This window comes from Phyllostomus hastatus, unplaced genomic scaffold (assembly GCF_019186645.2).
Source record: "Phyllostomus hastatus isolate PE091 unplaced genomic scaffold, TTU_PhHast_1.1 phas_contig_62, whole genome shotgun sequence".
Taxonomy (NCBI): Eukaryota; Metazoa; Chordata; class Mammalia; order Chiroptera; family Phyllostomidae; genus Phyllostomus; species Phyllostomus hastatus.
Window position 1 is genome coordinate 16903938 of NW_025333921.1, and position 21236 is coordinate 16925173.

A 21236-nucleotide genomic window follows, 5' to 3' on the forward strand; every position below is an offset into this window, starting at 1 on the left:
TTTAAGTAAATTATAGTACATGGAATTGTACTATGTACTATGTACTATAGTACATATAGTACTATGGAATATTATGCAACAATGAAAACCAATGTGGACCAGTGTTCATTAACAAAGATGCCTGTTAATATTGTTTAGTAAAGAAAGTAAGTTATAAATCTAGAATACAGCATTATTTTTACAAAATTATGGGCACATGTCTATTTTGCTATGTATGCATAGATTACTATCTAGAATGTTTACTAAATTATTAGGAGCCACTGATTTTGTATAGTCAAGTTTTGGATGACAGAAGTTTGTCTTGACTTGTAAGCATGAGTATTTTACTTTAAGGTGTTTACTTTGTTTGCCTGTTTATATTTAGTGTTAGCTTCATATGCTTTCTATTTAGATAAAATGAAGCATCTTAGGCTTTCTCAGAGATAAAATTTGTAGGAAAGCATTTGACATTCTGTTCTATATATATATATATATTTTTTTTTTTTTAAGATTATTGTTGTTAGAGAGAGGGGAACGGAGGGAGAAAGAGGAAGAGAAACATGGATGTGAGAGACATCAGTTGGTTGCCTTTCCCTAACCAGGGATTGAACCTGCAACTCAGACATGTGCCCTGACTGGGAATTGAATTGGTGATCTTTTCGCTTTGCAGGATGACGCCACACCAGTCAGTGCTGCTCCATATACTTTGATTAGTTGAATCATCAGGGACAACTTTAACTTTATATGAGTTCCCCTTTTATAGTGTTGACATCTTGATTGATAACTTGATCATTTTATTGAAACATACTGTAATCAAAGTATGTATTTATAAAAAGATATGTATTAGTCTTAGGAGAGTGTTCCTGTTTGAATGATTTCTTTTCTGGAGACATAGTAAGTGCTTTGACACAAAGCCTGAACAAGATCTTTATTAAAAATATTAGAAATCTCCTGGCTGACGTAGCTCAGTAGACTGAGCGCGGGCTGCAAACCAAAGTGTCGCAGGTTCTATTCCCAGTCAGGGCACATGCCTGGGTTGCAGGCCAGGTCCCCAGCAACCACACATTGATGTTTCTCTCTCCCCCTCCCTTCCCTCTCTAAAAAATAAATAAAAATAAAATCTAAAAAAAAACTTTAAAAAAAATATTAGAAATCTCTTGAGTATTGATTTTTTTTAAACCTTAGAACTTTCTGTATGTAAAAAACATTATAGTTATTGAAACCTAATTTTTACAAGTTAAAAAATATGACCAGATTTCACATTAATAGTTTTGTTGGTTATATTGATACACAGATTAAAAGGTGGTGGTGGTTGTTTTTTGACCTATTGCATTCCCTTTAGAATATTAAGATATTAAGGAGAACAGAGATCATGTCTTGGCTGATTTAATGGGACATATTGTGCTAAGTATTTATCACCATCTTCTGTCCAGCCAGCTGTAGTTTACTTGAAACTCTGTAGGTAATACTGGGCGTGTCATGCTTCTTGATATCTTAAATAGTGAACTACCTCTGCATATTTAGATACGTGTTTTGTGAAAAGCTGATACATAGACTCTTTGATAGAGAAACATTTTAAGATATACTTCTTATTTTCTCTTTTCTTCCTTTTTCTAGTAAATTAAAAAGTATTTCAATAAGTATTTAGAAAGCAAGTCTTTTGTAAAATGAGAGTCCTGTAAATAATTTCATTTTTTAAATTTGTGGGGGAGGCTGTGCTTGGTGGTGTACTTGCTAGTATATTTAAATTGGTATAATTAAGATTATTAATAAAATGATTTGTAAAAAATATAGCCTAGCCTTTTAAAATAAAATAGCATTACTTCTCATAAGGTACCACTAAAGTTAGTACAACATTCATGCTTAAGTTTTAGTTGTAGTACTGTTAAAATACTAATAGCTTAACTTCCCAGGATAAATGCAAAGTAAGAAATACCAAATAGTAACAAAAACTCAGTCTGCTTTCATACTTACATACCTCCATTTGCTACAGTTTGTAGCCACATAGCTCATTTCCTCTGAGCAAAAAAGGTTATAATCTTGGTTTACTTTAATTTAGTCCATTGGTTTTCCCTGTAGAAAATCAGGTTTTTGGAGAGCTCTAACAGTGTGCTATTGCTGGGCTCTCATCCTTTCTGTTTAAATAATGCAGGTACTTTGATGGAAACCTGGAGAAGCTCTTTGCTGAGTGTCATGTAATTAATCCAAGTAAAAAGTCTCGAACACGCCAGATGAATACAAGGTCATCAGCACAGGATATGCCTTGTCAGATCTGCTACTTGAACTACCCTAACTCGGTGAGTATCTGGTAGTTTAAGGCTAGCACTGACTGTATTTCAGAGGGTAAATCAGCTTTTATAACTTAAAGAAAGATCTGGGAGTCTGGGATTGTATAAAGCAGTAACCTATTAATACATTAGAGATGAGGAAAGAAAGAAAAAGAATAAGACCCTGTTTTAGCCCCCTTCTCCCCCTTTGTTTTTTAAAGCAGCAGTTTATCCAAGTTGTCATTGTACATCTAAATCTTTTCTGAACTTATTTTACCACCATGGAAGAATTGTGTAATAGATAGGCATGAGTAGAATTATTTTTCATTCAAATTAAAACAGATTTAAAACTAGGTTTTTAAAAAATATATATCCAGTCTTGGCCAAGTAACTCAGTTGGTTAGAGCATCTTCCAGATATGCCCAAGGTTGTAGTTTTGATCCTCAGGCAGAGCACATACCAGAATCAACCAATGAATGCATAAATAAGTGGAACAATAAATAGATGTTTCTCTCTCTCTCTCCCCCCTTTTCCCTCCCTCTTTTCCTCCTTCACTGCCTCTCTCTCTTCTCTCAAATCAATCAATAAATAAGATAAATAAAATAATATATATCCAGAACAGGTATAAAATGTCTCTAATGCTATTTCACTAGGAGCTTTCATAACAAAAGATTTTCACTTATACAGATCCATTCTAATGGAGGTTCTTAAATAAAGCAAGGGATGACAGAAATGGAGCAGATACTAGGACTAAGTAATTGATGTTTCTAAGTAAAAATATGCTTAAAATCTGTTGAATTTAGATGATTTACTTCAGAGTGTATAGTAATTTTAAACTTAAATAAACACAATCTTCCTATGAAGGTTGTACTTCATTAATAACCTTGGGAAAACAGTATTTGTGGCAAAGATATGTTTAGTTACTTGGAATTTACCTCTTAAGGTGTTTGAAGATATCTAAAAAAAATCACTTAATTTATAATAATTATAACTATTTTGTTTATATTCTCTGCTTTAATAGAGAAGCATCTCTAATATTTATTGTATAGAGTTTTATATATTTATCTCTGAGGAGGCTCATTTGCAGGGAACTGTTTTTTGTTTTGTTTTGTTTTACATATACAAATGTTTAGAAAAGAGGTTTTAAAAGAAAATTAATTGACAACTCGTGTTAAAATAATTTAGTTGATAAAGTGCTGAATTGAATTTCCACATTCAAGTTTTGATCATAGCTCTGACAGTAGGTATTTGACTTTGGGTAGGAAGTTGTTTAGTCTCATTGAGGTTCAGTTTTATCTTTTCAAATGGGTTGAATACAATATTCTTTCAAATCTTTTAGCCTGAGAATTATATGTATTCCCTTTCCTTAAATCACAACCCTACCATGAATATTTAAAACAAACACTTAGCTCTACTATTAAAAATATACTAAATTCATATTTTGACCATTTTATTATCCTTCTTTAACAGATTGTCTTTGCCAGTTGCCATTTATGTACTGTTTAAAGTTTAAAAATGTCTGTAAAGTAACGTTTAGACTCCAGTAATTTGTCCCAGGTTATACAAAGTTTCCGTACTTCTTGGCATTTGTCCTTTTACTCTATTATAGCCAGTTTCTTCTTAGTTTAAATCTTAAATGGAATTTGAGTATTGAAGATACGTGCTTACAAATATCCATTTTAACTTTCTCAGTGCCTTTCGTATTGTCTAACACTCTCAGATGATTAGGTCTGAAAATCATGGCTGGAGATTTGCAATGTAAATTTTACCTCCACTTGTAACTGATGAACGAGAACCATCCCTCCCTCCCTTCAATACAACAGATCTATTCTAGTGTATAAACACAATGGAGGATACAGATATGCTTGCCTCAGATGATAAAAAGGTTAGTTGGGCAGATAAGTAAAACGTCATGTTAGAAAAAATGGTAAGTGCTTTAATAGGGTATGCTACTGTGGAAACAAGTTGGAAAGAGCCCCTAATCTCATTTTGGATCACAGAAGACTTTACAAAGGGATTGACATTTGAACTAAGCTCTGAAGTGTTGTGGTAGTTAGGAAGGCAGTTATGTTCATCACTATACCACCAATGCCTCTGGTAGTTAGGAAAAGGCAGCAAGCAATACAGAAGCCAAGAAGAGAATATACTTCCAAGAATAGTAAATTGTGCTAAAAGCTTCAGTGAAAATAACTGAAAAGTGAATTTGGAATTAACATGAAGCTTACTGATGATTTTGGGAGTTATTTTTAGTAATGTAAGATGTAAAACCATACTGTATTGACTGAAGGGTCATTGACTTGACGGTGGGAAAGGAAGTGGAGGCAGTGAATACAAACAAGTTATTCTTTTAAAGAAAGTTTGGCTATTTAAGTGGCAGGACAAAAAAGCCAGTAGCAACATGGTTGGAAAGTAAGCTAAAGAGTTATGGAAACTGCGAGCATTATAAAAATGTAATCATGATAAAAATTAGGGCTTCTTTTCTCATGGTTTTTAGACTACTATAGAAGGATAATTTTAACCTCTTCAGTTTTAGAATGAAATGTCACCTAAGATTCTTCTTTCAGGCTTTATTAATTGGATGGGTGATTTCTTTTCTTGTATAACTCTTCATGTTTCTGTTTCCACTACTCTGTTCAAACACTGATACTTGCATTTTATTAATGTATGTCTTCAACACATTTATCTGTCTAGAAAGCACCTTCATGAGACTTTGTCACATAAAAATGTGACAAAAATAAATGCTTCTGATAGCTTGGTTTATATATAACACTTTGGAGTTAACTCTTCTGGGTAGCCAAAACAATTACCTGAGACTGTGGAGCACCTTTGAAGTTGATGGGTTCTCTCTTCCCACCCCCGGCTCCCCCACCCCACATGGCAACTTTATAATAAATCAATTCAGTAAAATCTAGCTGTACTAACCCCTCATTCTACTAGAAAATATATTCAATACATAACTTGGGCTACAGTATCTCATTTTTATAAAGAATTTGTATTTTCTAAAAATAAGATTTGTTAGATAAAAGCAAAGTTGAAGTTTGTGAGGGTAACCTACCCTCCATCCCGCACCTGAGCACTTCTGATTCTTTTTCTCCCGAGTACACTGAAAACATGTGATCTAAACCCTATCTTGACAAGGGAACTGATACTCTGATTATTTGCTCTGTTCTTAGAAAGAAAACGGCTTTAACTTTAGAGGCAACTTCTGATGAAGGAAAGATAATTCTTAATGTTCTTAAGGCTGTTTGATATTAGTTGCTGTGTATGAAATGATGGAGATAAATGAAACCTTTAAGAGTGTATACTCTTTAGTTCTTTTTCTCCAGGACCATTAATTTTTGTTGTAGGCAATATTTCATATATTCATATATTTTTACTGTATTCTTGGAAATATTTATTTATGAAATAAACAAGGATAAGTTTTATGAAAAAATAATCGATCCCCAGAGTCACAGAAAGGCCTAGGGAACCAAGTAAGTAAGCATAAGTTGGTAAGGGACAAGTGTGTCAAAGGGTTAGGAAGGAAAGAGAAGTGAGATAGGAGGATATTCAGATATACCCATGGTAATGACACAATTCTTGAGCACAATGAATATATCTTTATACCACAGGTTAGCTTTTGTTTTATCTTCAGATGTGTTTATGTGATTTATTTTTCATTTTTATCTTAGTTCTTAGTCTTACCTATGTAATTAGAAAAGTTTCTGGAATGATGTTTTTAAAGAATAAAAAGCTTTCTTTTTATCTTTTGATCTTACATGGGCCCTGGTATGAAGTCCCAAAGTGATAACTATATGCTTACAGTTATCACCTAGTAAACACTATGACCTTTAAATCTCTCAAAGTCTTAAGAATTCTTATTTGAAAAAAAGAATTAAGCACATGAGAATGTGTATGTTTTAAAATTATGAATAAAACATGTTAAAATTGTTGATTGTATTACCCTACTATATTTTGTCCTTCACAGAATACCCTTTCTCATAGTCTTGAAAATCACTTTTCATATGATCTGCTAACAAGTTAGTGCCAGATCTCCTTCACTGATGGGGAATAATGAGAATAGATTCTTTTGTTTCCCCGATCTTTTTTTGTATAAATGAGAACATTGATTTCCCAAATACATACCTTCACTTGTTTTTTTTAATCCATTGAAGTATTTTATTTGCATGTATGCGTTACATCTCTAGAAAAAGAAATCCAGAATTTTCTCTCCTGTGTGTTTTCCTCTTGCTTCTTCATGATCCATGATGTCTGCTGAGGTTCTCAGTACAATGAAACTACACTAACTAGATGAGAGCAGTTTGTTCTGCTGTTTTTCTAGATCTTCGAGTTATACATCCAATCAGTAGCTAATCACTAGACACTGAGCCTGCCCATGAGGTTCACAACAATTTTCCCAGCTCTGTGATCATCAGTGATTTCAAATTCACCAATGTAACCTTGCTATCATCACAGCTAGAAACCAGAAGATGACTTTGAAGCATGGTCTAATAAAGAACCTGATGTTTGCCTCTTTCTTCCTCTTCTTTTTGTTTTGTTTTGTTTTGTTTTGTTTTGTTTTGTGTTATTGATGCTCTTGGGAGCATCAGTCAGGCCATTGTGGCAGCACAAAAACAAATGACCAAAAGAACTACCTTCACTTGGTTTGAGTTAGATCATTGTCAATCTGAACAGCACTATATTTTAAACATGATAAATACTTTTCATTTCCTTCAGTCTGTAAAACCAGTCTTAGGACTTGTGTACATTTTCTTCCACAGTTGCTTCTAGGCATTTTTTATGTAGTTGATGTGCTATATAATACAGAATTTCATATTCTGGTTATTTACATCTAATATAAACAGCATCAGAAAATTTCATAACCATATTACAAATAACAGCTAATTAGAAAATGTAATGGAGATTGTCAACAAATAAATTGGACAAAGGGTTTAAAAAAAGGAAATGGAGTGGAATAAAAAATGCTACTTAAAAGAGCCACTGAAAGAATGAAAGCTAGAAATAAACATGGAAATGTGAAAACTCCATATGAAGAAAATGAAATACTAAGGGAAATAAAAGGATGACTTGAGAATTTGGAAAGATGGAATAGTAGTAAAATATTTGAAAGGGAGAGAGATTGATGGGGATGGGGGAGAAATAGCCTTACCAAATGCAAGAATAGATAGTTCAGTGGAACAGAATAGAGTTAAATATACATTAATTAATGGAGAGAATTTAGTGTATTATAGAGAAGACATTTCAGATAACGTGGATTATTCAGTGAATGGTGTATAGGAATGATTCAGTAGATATCTAGGGTGGAAACTTAGATTTCTACTTAACTCCTAATATCAGAGTTAATTAATTTAGAAGCCATACATACTAAACAAATACATTTTGCTACAAAATAAAGGGTTTCTGCATGGCCACAAAATATGAATATTCAAAATTAAAACTGGAAGAAAACAATTTTTTCATGCTTATAAATGGCCAGTTTTCTCAATCAGTAAAAATCCCCACCAAATCAGTAAGAAAAACCTCATAGAAAAAGGGGCAAAATAGGTAAAGAGAGTGCAAAAAAAAATAACCTTAAATCCCTTCTCAAATGTTTAAACTGAATCATAATTAAATTAAAATTTATTCATTGATTCATTTTTATCTGTTCCACTGGCAAAGATTAAGGATGTAGTAGTATACTTTGTTGACATGTGTGAGAAGCTAAGTTGTCTTAAACATTGCTACAAGTTGTCTTAAACATTGCTACAATCTCTTTGAATGAAGCCTGGTAATAATCTTATCAAATTGTAAGTGTATACCTTTTATTTTATTTGTACAAATTTGTGCTAACATAGAGTCATATGGTCACAAAGATGTATATATTTACCAATGCATTAGTATAGTAGGCAGAAAATAATTTAACTCTCCATTACATCTATTAAATAACATTTTTTTTAAAAAAACTAAGATGCAAGATAGTGTGGTACTTTACTGTGTATACCTGTAGGCATTAGAACATCTCTGGAAGATGATGGAAGGTATTGGAAATAGTGATTACTTCTGGGTAGAGAAGGAGAGGACAAGGATGGATATGAGGGAGACTTATTTTTCAAAATAAACTCATACTCTTACATAATTTTTTTAACCATAAGCCTATATTAATTACTCATTAAAAATGATTTAGTAGTAAATATCATAAAATATTCTTAAAATATGGTGACCATTAATTATCTTTTAAAAATATTGTCCTCTAGACTCTAGTACTTGTACTAAAGTACTTGTTTCATATCCCATTAAAAAATATAGTGTGCTTTATTGAGCCATCCTTCAAATTATAATATTTAAAATCATAATAATTAGACTAAAATGGTACTATTTTTTTAGCTTATCTGAATAAACTCTTTGGTTTCTGTAATATTTTATTTGTTTTCTAAGTTAGCTGTATGTCATGCAACTACATTAAGTTGTATATTTGTTTGGCATTTTATTTGTTTACTTATTTTTGTCCTCACCTGAGGACTTTTTTTTTTTTTTCTCATTAATTTTCAAGGGAGGGGAAGGTGGGAGAAGGGAAGAAACATCAGTTGGTTGCTCCTGTAGGCTTATGGCCTGGGATTGAACTTACAACTTTGCAGTGTAGGGGATGATGCTGCAATCAAGCCACAGTGGTGAGGGTGGCATATTTTTTTATAACAACTTTATTGTGATAATTCACACATCATACAATTTACCTATTTAAAGTATAGTCACAGTTGTGTAGCCATTGCCACAGTTAATTTTAGAACATTTCATAACCCCCGAAAGAAAGCATGTATTCTTTTCCAGTGACTTCCCATTTTCTCCCTATCTTGCAGTCCTAGGCAACCACTAATCTTTTTTTTTCCTCTATGAATTTGCCCATACCTTTCATATAAATGAGATCAATATGTGGTCTTTGTGCCTGGCTTTCTCTCACTTACCATAATATTTTCAAGGTTTATTTGTGTTATATAGTATGCATCAATACTTTAATTCTTTTTATGACTGAATAACATTCTGTTATATAGATACTCCATATTTTGTTGCTGTGAACATTTGTATATAGGTTTTTATGTGGACATGTTCTCTTGGTTATGATTTAGGAGTGGAATTTCTTGGTTGTATGGTAACTTGATGTTCAATTTGAGAAACTGCGCAAGTGTTTTCTAAAGTTCCTGCACCATTTTACATTCCCACCACAGTGTATGAGGGTTCTGATTTCTCCACATGCTTATTAACACTTGTTATTATCTGTCTTTTTTATTATACCTGTCCTAATAGGTATGAAGAGGTGCTTCGTTGTGGTTTTGCTTTACATTTCACTAGTGGAAAGGATATTGAACATCTTTTCACATGCTTATTGATACATGGCATATTCTTATATTGAATACAAACTTAACTGTCTTTCCAAAAAATATAATTTATAAATATGTACTATAGATACATTTCTCACTTTTTTGTGTTCAGTGTGTTTGTTTGTTTAGACTTACCACCTAGAAATTCATTTAGGAGCCTATATAGTCTTGTCAAATTAGACATTTCAGCCACTATGAGAAACGTGACCGAATAGCGCCTTATTTTAAGTTGCTATGTAATACAGTGATTTTTCTGATAATATCTTTTAAAGTCAATATATTATTTTTGTTGCAGTATTTCACTGGCCTTGAATGTGGACATAAGTTTTGTATGCAGTGTTGGAGTGAATATTTAACTACCAAGATAATGGAGGAAGGCATGGGACAGGTAAAGATGCCATTTTTCAAATTTTAGTTTTTGTTGCATTTCCTGCAGTGTTTAGACTGTTTTACAAATGTAAACAGGTGAAGCATTCTGCATTATGAATTGCATGAGAACTTTTTTTTGGATTAAAACAACTAAAAGAAAATTGAAGCTTTTTTCCTATTTATAATGTGACATTCCAGTTAAAGAGTCCAGTTCAGGTACTGTTTTCTCAGTGGGCATTAACATTTGTGTATATCGGGCCAAACTTGTTGAGCAGTTTTGTCAGATCTATTGCTTTTGCTTTTCAAGTTTTATATTGAAAAATCAATTTAGGTTAGTAGTTGTAGTTACTTTATGGTGATAAAACACATTCATGCACATACATTTCCTTTAATAGAAAGGGGACAATTAAGATCCTGTAAATGTTGAGGTATCTCAGAACCTAGCAAAGTGCCTGGCAATGGTAAACATTCAGTAAATATTTGTTGAATGAAGACAGTTTAAATTTCAATCTTTTTCAGACTATTTCGTGTCCTGCTCATGGTTGTGATATCTTAGTGGATGACAACACAGTTATGTAAGTATTTATGATAGATTCTGCATGTTAAATATTGATTAGTTGATTCAACCAAATTAAATTTTGTTCCATACCTCAAAGGAGGTGGGATTTCTAAAGTCTGAAGAGATTTTCTAATACATTCCTTTGTAGTGCAAAGGCCTGCTAGTTCTCAGAGTAGAGTCCTGTGACCAACATCAGCATTACCTAGGAACTTGTTAAGAATGCACATTCTCTGGGATGAGGCTGCTGTGGGACCCCAAGATGAGCTTTGGTATTATGCACACTCCCACCTCCACCCCAAGGGACCTGGGCAGGTGCACCCTCACACTGACCTGCCAATGATCCAGGGAATTTTTCTCCTTCCCTCACTCAATTTGTGTCACACCCAGAAGACCAAGAATCCTGCAAACTGACAGGAATGCTTAGTGAGCAGGCCAGTACCCGAATCACAGGTCCCCTTCACAATTCTGGGCCTTGTTCATCTGAAGTTTCCCCAGGTCCTCATCCTCTCTCTCCTTTTAAGGCAACCCTGCCCTCCCTCCTTGGTATCCACTAGTTCCCTGCAAGCAGGGAATGGGAGGCACAAGTTATTTCCAGATTGCATCTGTATCTCTCTTGTGCGTTACTCTCCATTGGCCATACTTTTCTCTCTCTACCCCGTTCCCAACCACTGATTCCACACAAAAAAGAAAGAAATAATCTATACTTTTCAGACCTAACTCCAAACTTAACTGAATCAGAAAATCTGGGATGGGGCCCAGTAATCTCTCCTAGTTTGTTTCTGCTGCATAATTAAGTCGGAGAATCACTGTCATAGCCTTTAATTTCTATAATCTACTTATTTCCAATAAAATTATCTTCATCCCACACCTACCCATAAGCCCACCACCGTAGGCCAACTCCAGGTCTAGTCTGTTGGAGAAGATCTTTGCAAAATCATCTTTATTCTACCTCTTCCTAAAATATTGTTCCTTGGGGTTCTGTTCAACCCACTATTTCTTCTCATTGTATACACTATTTCTAGGCATACATTGGAAATTCATAGATTTATATGTTCAGATACCTCTCTTTTGACCTTGGGATCCAAATATCTCTCTGCCATTCAGGAATCTTTGTATATTCCTCAGGCTTTATTTGACTAACCCTCCTATTACTTCCACCGCCACCAAAATCATTTTTCTTGCTTTTCGATCTCAAAGAAGGGCACCGTTGTTTTGTTTTAATAGTTCATTGTTTAAGATTTTATTTATTTTTAGGGAGAGGGGAAGAGAGGGAGAGAAATCAATGCAAGAAAAATTTCAGTTGGTTGCCTTTCACATACCCCCATCTGGGGACCTGACCTGCAACCCAGGCATGTGACTAGGAATTGAACTGGTGCCTTTTGCTTTGTGAGATGAAACACAAACCACTGAGATACTACTCTCCAGGGAACCACTGGGTGTTAAGACTTGCCTGAATTGGAAACCTTGATGATATCCCTGATTTCATTGTTTCTTGCATTTTCCAGAGTCGTTCTTGCACCAAATTCTGTTAATTCCACATCCTAATTACCCTTAAACCCATCCATTTTTTTGTTCCTTCTGCCATTAATCTGATTCAGGTCATATCATGTTTTAGGTGAGAATCTTCAAGTGACCTCTAACTGATTTCCTTATACCCACTTGTATCATCTTCCAGAAATTACTTCCATTGTTTTATATTGCTCACCTGTGTGGCTTCATCTTTTGCCTTACCTTCTCTCATGTTCTCTCCTCTAGCCATGTAGAACGTGGTTGATTGAATGTACTTTGCATTTCATTTGTATTTGGTATGGTTTGAATTTGTTTACTTTTTTTCTACTGTCTCCTGACTTTCTTATATGCAGTACTCTGTTTTATTTTTAAGTTATCTTAACCTACTCATGTTCGTAGTCATTCTTCAGGTCTAAATTTAGATTTTTCACTTTGGTTTGGGCAGACATACTATGTACTCCTTATCTCCCCCATATTTTCCTTACCATATATTTCTGTGATTTCCCATATTCTTGTCTGTATTTCCTCTTAGGCTATTAGCTGTGTGACCCCAAATACACTATTTATGTTGACTGAATCCTTTATTTTCATTTAGGATGTGTGGCTCTAACCTTGGAAACACCACTGAATGTCTTTGTTCACTCTCAGTGCTTCTTAGACTTAAAACCTTAAGATTAGTGAAGTGTGGTCAGTGGATTCGCCTTTTTATTCCTTAGTAACAGATAATAAATGGACTTTTCGGCCAACTCAGTATATTATTTTTTATTCTGGAACAGTTTCTTTCATGTTTTGTCAATAGGCCTACTCACAGAATTGTAAGCTAGTACTTTTATAGTATAACTTTGTAAATATTTCATAAAATCAAGTAGTTGAGTGGATCTAAAAAGAGGTTAAGTCTCTGCTGCTCCAAGAAGGATATTCCAAACATTCAAGTCAGATGTTTATTTTTAACATTCTATTGGTATCTTAAAAATCATGAATAGAGCCCTGGCTGGCGTAGCTCATGGATTGAGCGCGGGCTGCGAACCAAAGTGTCGCAGGTTCAATTCCCAGCCAGGGTACATGCCTGGGTTGCAGGCCATAACCTCCAGCAACCGCACATTGATGTTCCTCCCCCCCCCCCCCCTCTCTCTCTCTCTCTCTCTCTCTCTCCCCCTCCCCCCCTTCCATCCCTCTCGAAAAATAAATAAAATCTTTAAAAAATATGTTTGTGTTTTTTAAAAAAAATTTTTAAAAATATCATGAATAGGGTTGTGACGCTGCCTAGATCAGGGGTGTCAAACTCATTTTTACCAGGGGCCACATCACTTCACAGTTGCCTTCAAAGGGCCGAATGTAATTTCAACTCTTTAACAGTTAAGGAGTGGTTACATCTATACAGTCCTAAAATTATTTTGGCCCTTTGAAGGCAACCACGAGTCTGATGTGGCCCCCGGTGAAAATGAGTTTGACAGCCCTGGCTTAGACCCTTAGTGAAGTCCTGTGGTCTGTACCAACCATCTGAGGCAAGAGACAAACTAAACTTCAACATGTGTGTTAATTACACTATAATAGAGCATCTCATCTTTTACAATAGAAAAACAACATTTTTACTTAATTATAATAGACTTAATTTCCTATTTATTGATTTTTACTTTACATGTATGCTTGTTTTACTAACCACCCAGATTAAGGTACAAAACTTCCAGTACCTAGAATGTTCATTCTGTGTTCCTTCCCAAGCAGTATCCGTTTTAGTTCTGCTACCTATCCTGACCTCTGTCACTGTCAATTAGTTTTGCTGGTTCTTGAATCTCATTTAAATGGAATCATGTAGCATGTACTCCTTTTTTTTTTTTAGTGAGTATTTGCTTCAATTAGTTAATTAATGTCTTGAGATATGTGCATGTTGCCAAATATCTCTGTTTATAGGTTTATTTTTTGTTGTTAATATAGCTTTTTCGTTCTCCTGATAATAGACATTTCAAGTGTTTTCATTTGTTTTTGGCTACTGTGAAAAAGCTACAAAGAATATTCCTATATGTATCTTTAGATAGATATGCACTGATTTCTTTTGGGTGTATACTCATAAGTAAGATATTTAGATTTATTAGATACAGCCAAATGGCTTTCCAAAGTAATTGTACCTTCACTTCTAGTTATGTTTGACTGCTTTCTCTAGTCCTTATTCTCACCTGTATTACTTTTTTTTTTTTTTTTTTTTGCCATTCTGGTGAATGTGTAGGAATATCTCATTGTGGTTTTAATTTGCAATTCCCTGGTGGATAATCATGTCAAACACCTTTCCATTAACAATTTGGGTATTCCTTTTTATGAAGCCTATTCCTTTTCAAGAATAGGCATTCAAGACGCTTGCCCATTCTTACAATTTTGTTGACTTTGTAAAAATTCTTTAAATATTCTGATAATGAGTCTTTTGTTAGGTATATGTGTCACAGCTGTTTTCCCTAGTGCGTGGCTTCCCTTTTCTCAAAGATTTTTGATAAATAAAAGTTTTCATTTAAATGGCTTTTAATTGCCTGGCTGGTATTGCTCAGTGGATTGAGCGCCAGCCTGTGAACCAAAGGGTCACTGGTTCAGTTCCCTGTCAGGGCACCTGCCTGGGTTGCAGGCCAGGTCCCTGGTGTGGGGTGCATGAGAGGCAACCACACATTGATGTTTCTCTCGCTCTCTTTCTCCCTCTCTTCCCCTCTGTCTAAAAATAAATAAAATCCTTTAAAAAATGGCATCTAACTTATCAGTTTTCCCCATTTATGATTATTGCTACTTAAGAAATTTTTGCTTGCCTCAAGGTTGTATTTTTAAGGCAGTCCACTGAGATTTTGTGGAGAATGCTTCAACAACATGACTTTAGAGGTCTGTGTCTCATAGCGGGGTAAATTGAATGCCCAATCCTTTCTCTGCGTTGAAAGAGAAAAGCACTACTTTAGTATTCTATGTAGGAAATCTGGCACAGAAGCTGTAGAATACTGTCTTAAAATACATGCTTAAGGCATCAAAGCTCAGGTGTATACTGAAATAATTTCCTAGTGTTATTGAAATGAAAAATGAAATGATTTATCAAGTTTTAGTAGTTAATAAGATAAAATATATAGTAGACAGTAAATTACTGATAATTACTAGCTTAAACTTTAAAAATGTTTTCAAACTGTAAATGGAAACTTATAGATTGAAGGGAGACAGAAAAAGGTGTGGGAAGGATACATGAAGTTGTGTAGGGCCTTATAGGCCATTTTTAGGTTTTTGGCTTTTATTATAAGATAGAGCCATGAGAGGATTTTGAGCAGAGGAGTAACATGATCAGAGAGGGTTGCTCTGGCTGCTGGTGTTAAAAGGCTACTATGGATAATAAGTAGAAGCAGGGAGACTGAGACTATTATGAGTCATGGTTAGAGATGATAGTGACACGTAGAGTCAGAGTTAGGTAATGGGGTATCAGAGAAAGACATGACTGAGATCATTTTGACCTTTAATTATGATTAGATGAATTCAGATGGTAGTAAATTTATTTTAATTAAAGTTTGTTATTTTAATGTACAAAGAGCTAGCATTATTTCTGTGGCAAGGTAGATGTCTTGAATGACTCATTCAGGGAAGTTTACTTAGTTGAACTTAATGAAGCTTATATCCTTGGTGTACTGATGGAAATAACTGGCAGCACACATTGAGGCTGTATTTCCAGGTTACACCTTACCGGTTTGAACAGATGTGGCAAGACCAAGAACCCTGGCTGAATTTTTTCAGATGGCTCCAGTAGAGCTGCTGGTGACCCATCTTGCCCTCTCAGATGCAGTGAGGCAAAAGGCTGTATTCATTTTTAATGATCAGAAATTTGAGCAAAGGTTTAAATACCATACATTTACAAAAAAGAGAAAAAGTCCAGATTCATAAAAATGTTGAGTAGTGTTATTCCTCCTGGGTGATAAGAGTTACCGGTGATTTTTATTTCCTTCTTTATGCTTGCTTATAATTAGTATGTTGGGGAAAAACTTTTAAAAGAAAGATATTTTATTATTACTCCTAAATTAAAGCATAACGTTGATTTATTCAAGGTGCCGAATGAGCAGAAAACATGGTTTAGTACCTGGCATTCTAAAAAGTAAATCCTTGACACTTGACTTGGGGTAGTGAATACAGAATACAACATACAGATGGTGTATTATAGAATTGTACACTTGAAACCTATATAATTTTATTAACCAATGTCACCTCAATACATTTAATAAAAATTTAAAAATCCTTTTTTTTTTAATCACTGGGTTTCAGATTATAGCTCTCCAGTTATTTCAGTTGTAAACATGGAGAATTATCCCAAAATACAAGGTTGGTTAAATGCATCTGACCCTGACTCAGAATGTATAGTAGACATTCAGTAGAAATTGTTTTGTCCACCTTTATAAAGAGCTGCCTTCCCTATGAGAATTGGCATAATAACTACTTTCAGCATAAATGATGGCAACAGGTCTTTGTCGAGATGTAGCTTACTAATATGGCTGGGGTGATATTTGCCCTATTTTGAATGCTTATTCTCAAGGATGGGAGTTCACTTTTTTTTCTCCTTCCCCATCACTGGTTATGGCCAAAGAATAATCTTGGCCACAGAACTATGGCTGATCCGTCCTCACCAGTCCTGATGGACAAAGCAAGGCTTAGACAGCAGCTTACGCTAGAGTTAGAAATCATTAGGGTTCGTCACATCAGAGAAGTATTAATGAGTATAATAGAGGTATAAGATGTGTTTGGGGGTCAAAGGATTTGACTATGGGTCTGGTTCTTTCCTTAGCTTTTTTTAAATTAATGTGTATTTCACATTTAACTGTTTAAAGTATACAGTTCATCAGCTTTTAGTACATTCATAACATGCAACCATCACCACTGTGTAATTGCAGAACATTTTCGCTGTCCCCAAAAGAGATTCCATAAATAAAATCTTTAAAAAGAAAGAAGGAAAGAAAGAAATTCCATATCCATTAGTTCTTCCCCAGTCCCTCCTCCCGCTAGGCCCTTACAGATGCAGTGAGGCAAAAGGCTGTATTCATTTTTAATGATCAGAAATTTGAGCAAAGGTTTAAATACCATACATTTACAAAAAAGAGAAAAAGTCCAGATTCTGTTTTTTGTCTGTTTTTTGTCTGTACAGATTTGTTTATTATTGGCTTTTTATTTAAATGAGTCATACAGTGTGATCTTTTGTTTCTGGCTATCACCTATCAAAATGTTTTCAGGGTTCATGTTGTAGCATGTATCAATGCTTTATTTCTTTTTATGGCTAAATAGTATTCCATTATAGGGATATTTCATATTTTTTCCATTCACCAGTTCTTGGATATTTGGGTTATTTTCACTTTTTTGTGGAAATGTTCATATTATTATATGAACATTTGTGTGCAAGTTTTTTATTGACCACCCTTTTTTAATTCTCTTGGATATATGTATTAGAAGTGGACTTGCTAGATCATATGGTGATTCTGGGTTTAACTTTTTGAGGATCACCAAATATATTTGGACCTCAGTTTCAACATCTGTGAAATGTGAAGGTTTAGTCACTTAAAAAATATTTATTGAACACTTTCTACAAGTCCAGCACTGTGCCTGGACACAAGGGATCCTTTCATGGAACTTATTATTTAGTTGGGGACGGGGGAACAGGAAGGGCAATATTAAACACATTATTGTATAGATAACAATCTTGTGAAAATTATGACAGACCCTATAAAGGAGAGTTGTATAAGGTGCCATGAGAACTGAGGGTAGTTCTACATCTAGAGTGGGATAAGGAATTGCCAGAAAAGGCCTCCTTGAAGAAAAAAGAATAGCAGCATTTAATATTTATTGAGTGCTTACTATTTGCCAGGTACTGTTCTAGTCTCACAAGTCTATTTTTGCTATCCATATTACAGATTTGTGAACTGAAAAAATGTAGAGGTCAAAGAACTTACCCTCAATTCATAGCTAGTAAATTTTGAAGCCAGTATTCAAATCTAGGTGGTCCTACTATTGTGATATTCTTCCATTTCCTTTCCTAGCAGAAGCCTCTGAGGAAGGATGGTGCTTACAGTTTTGAAAGAACACAAATGTGACCAGTGTACACTGAAAGTGGCACAGGACAGGGTGGGAGAGCAGGGGCTTAGCCCTGCTGGAGCTTCTTATCAAGCTCAAAAATTAGATGAGGCCAGATTGAACAAACATTTGTCCATTTAAAAGGTTTTAATGAGGTTGGGCTATATGCTTGTTTGATTACAATTCTTAATGGCTTTGTTAGTGCTTCATCTTTTTCTGCTTAACACATTTCTTTATAACACATACAAAAGTTTTTACGATTAAAACTAATGAAACTTAGGCTTCAGCGTTCTTCGCTTTCATGGATTCCTGTGTTTTCTAGAAATTGTTGTGAATTATAGATTTTTCTAGGTGGACAAGAAAAGCCAGGTTGCAGCCAGTAAGTATTTATGGTAAATTAACAAAAGGAATCAGAAGAAGAAGGCCCTTCAAACTATTTATAGTAAAGCCTGGGTCCATTTTTTAACATTCCTATCAATATCTCTTCTTTTCACACACTGATTTTTGGGAGGGAGTCTGAGAGAAGATGGCAGAGAATTACAGTTTTAAAGCAGGATGTCAAGAGTCAAAAGAATTCTATAAGAGACCTAAATTTGGCAGTACTTGGTAAATTGCAAGATTATAATACAATCTGGGTAAAAATAGAATATCCCTGGCTGGCAGAGCTCAGTGGATTGAGCACAGGCTGCGAACCAAAGTGTCGCAGGTTCGATTCCCAGTCGGGGTACATGCCTGGGTTGCAGGCCATGACCCCCAGCAACCGCACATTGATGTTTGTCTCTCTCTTCCTCCCTCCCTTCCCTCTCTAAAAATAAATGAATAAAATCTTTTTAAAAAATTTAAAAAAAAGAATATTTAGAATATAAGAAATGTGGAAGTGTCTCCCGAAGTGAAACTACAGCAACTTTGAAATTATTGTTTTGATTACTACTGCTACATTTTTGATAGTCCATGTGCATTTTAGTATTTTCAATTCAAGGCAGATTTATAGCCATTGCATTGAAGTTTTATTTTATAAATGTGGAAAATACTTTTGGCTGAAACTTCCTAATAAACTATTTTTTATTCTTCCTTTCAGGCGCCTGATCACAGATTCAAAAGTTAAATTAAAATATCAGCATTTAATAACAAATAGCTTTGTAGAGGTAAGTGATTTCTCTTAAGTTTTCCCTTTTTTTAATAAAAGAAATTCCGTTTAATAGAAATACTAGTTTTTTATAGAAATACTCTGGACAGTAAGGGACACCTTTGCCATCACATGGGTTATGGACTTTATTTATCAAGCACACCAAAACACTTTCTTTTCTCAAAGGAATATGACAAACCAATAAGTTAGGTGTCTCTTTATAAATCTTGAGGGTGTGTTTTTGTTTTTGTTTTATCCTCACCTGAAGACACCTTTTCATTGCTTTCAGAGAGGGAGGGAGGTGGGGAGTGGGGAGCAGCCGGAGATGCAGAAACAGATGTCAGTCCTCTCATGTGCTGCCCTGACTGGGAATTGAACCTGCGGCATTTTAGTATATGGAATGACACTCCAACTGAGCCACACTGGCCAGGGCTAGATCTTGAGCTTTGATAGTAAAATTATTTTTATAGTATTCTTCCTTTATACCTCTTGATCCCTAGAAGAAAATTTTAGCTGATTATTATTGATGTCATGTTTAATCATGTTTGGTATTCTAATTCTGCTATGTATATCTTCTTGTTTTAGCTTCCATTACCAGTAAACTTTATTAGTAAAGAATGCTTTGGTTATATGTTTTTTATTGAATGTCTTTCTTTTATTAGAACAGAGGTCTGCAAAGTATAGCATGCCTGTTTTTCTAAAATAACGATATATTTAAACATACTCATTTGTTTTATATCACTTTTATGCTACAGTGGCAGAGTTGAGTAGTTGCTAGAGAAGCCGTTGTGGCTCACAAAGCCAAAAGTCTTTACTTCTTGGCTCTTTGTGGAAGAAGTTTGCCAGCCCCTGTTTAGGAGCATCAGTGTAATTAGGTATTTTAACCCTTTCTAGAGTTAAACTATTTTCTAGTAATTTTTATTTCTATTGGTGATTAAATTAAAGGTCAGATCTTGTAGAGAACAGCATTTTAGGAATACTTTTTTTTTTTCTAATGGTCAGTAAACTTCAGTTCTGGTGCAGAGTGTTTTGCCATGTTTTGTTCTATAGCAGTGTTACAAAAGTCTTCCTTTTGAAGAATCTAAGATGTGATCTATGCCATAGTTTTAGAAACTGCCTTTTGTTCTTAGAAGAGCTTTTTATGGTCAAAGGAGAAACTACATATATATCCCTTAGCTTGTTTCAAACTATCCTGTGTCATCTAAATGCCATGAGTAAATATTTTTAAAGTTTCTCAGTGGTATTTTGAAGATAGAACAAGTGATACTTCATGTACGAGGTCTGTCCGGAAAAAGCCCAGCCATTGTTAATATAATGAGAATGGTTTGCACAACATTGATGTAACCTGGCAGTTGAGGAGAGTGGACTGGAATGCGTATGAGTGAACAATGATGACTTCACTGTACTAGTCAGTGGGGATAGTAGACACCATTGAGTGAGCATGTGTACTGTGTGGCCGTCACATTCAAAATGACTGAGAGAGTAGAGTAAGGAATCTACTCTACAAATTTTGCAATATGCAAGACTGTTCAGTCTTCCTCAAAAACTATTAGGATGGTTTAGGAGACCGCAGCTATGAGCAACTGGTGATTGGCAGCTTCACAAAAAAACACGCCCACTAATGCATTCCATCTCGTGTAGAGTTTTTGGCAAAGCATCAAATCATCCAGGTGACTCAGACCCCCTGCAACCCAGATTTGGTGCCCTGTGGCTTCTGGCTTTTCCCTAAACTAGAATCACCTTTGAAAGGGAAGAGATTTCAGACTATTGATGAGATTCAGGAAAATACAACAGGGCAGCTGATGGTGACTGGGAGAACTGTGTGAGGTCCCAAGCTGCCTACTTGGAAGGAGACTGATGCGTCATTGTCTTGTGTACAGTGATTCTCATATCTTCAATAAACGTCTCTATTTTTCATAGTACATGGCTGAATACTTTCTGGACAGACCTTGTGTTTTATAAAGCCAGCTTTTCAAGGGACCTATAATCTTAGCAAAGCAGTGCACCCATAAACA

The 21236-nt window shown here is 34.8% G+C and overlaps 1 protein-coding gene and 1 pseudogene across 1 annotated transcript in view; one reads left to right on the forward strand and one right to left on the reverse strand.

The window, feature by feature from the left end:
- The window catches only part of ARIH1 (ariadne RBR E3 ubiquitin protein ligase 1), a 151477-nt gene that overhangs the window by 110676 nt on the left and 19565 nt on the right, over nt 1–21236 (forward strand). Inside the window, exons 3-6 of the mRNA XM_045848434.1 lie at nt 2132–2276; nt 9894–9986; nt 10487–10542; nt 19174–19240. Coding sequence (XP_045704390.1) covers nt 2132–2276; nt 9894–9986; nt 10487–10542; nt 19174–19240 — 361 coding nt within the window. The remainder of the gene's footprint in view (nt 1–2131; nt 2277–9893; nt 9987–10486; nt 10543–19173; nt 19241–21236) is intronic.
- Nucleotides 15638–15809, reverse strand: LOC123825091 (annotated as a pseudogene).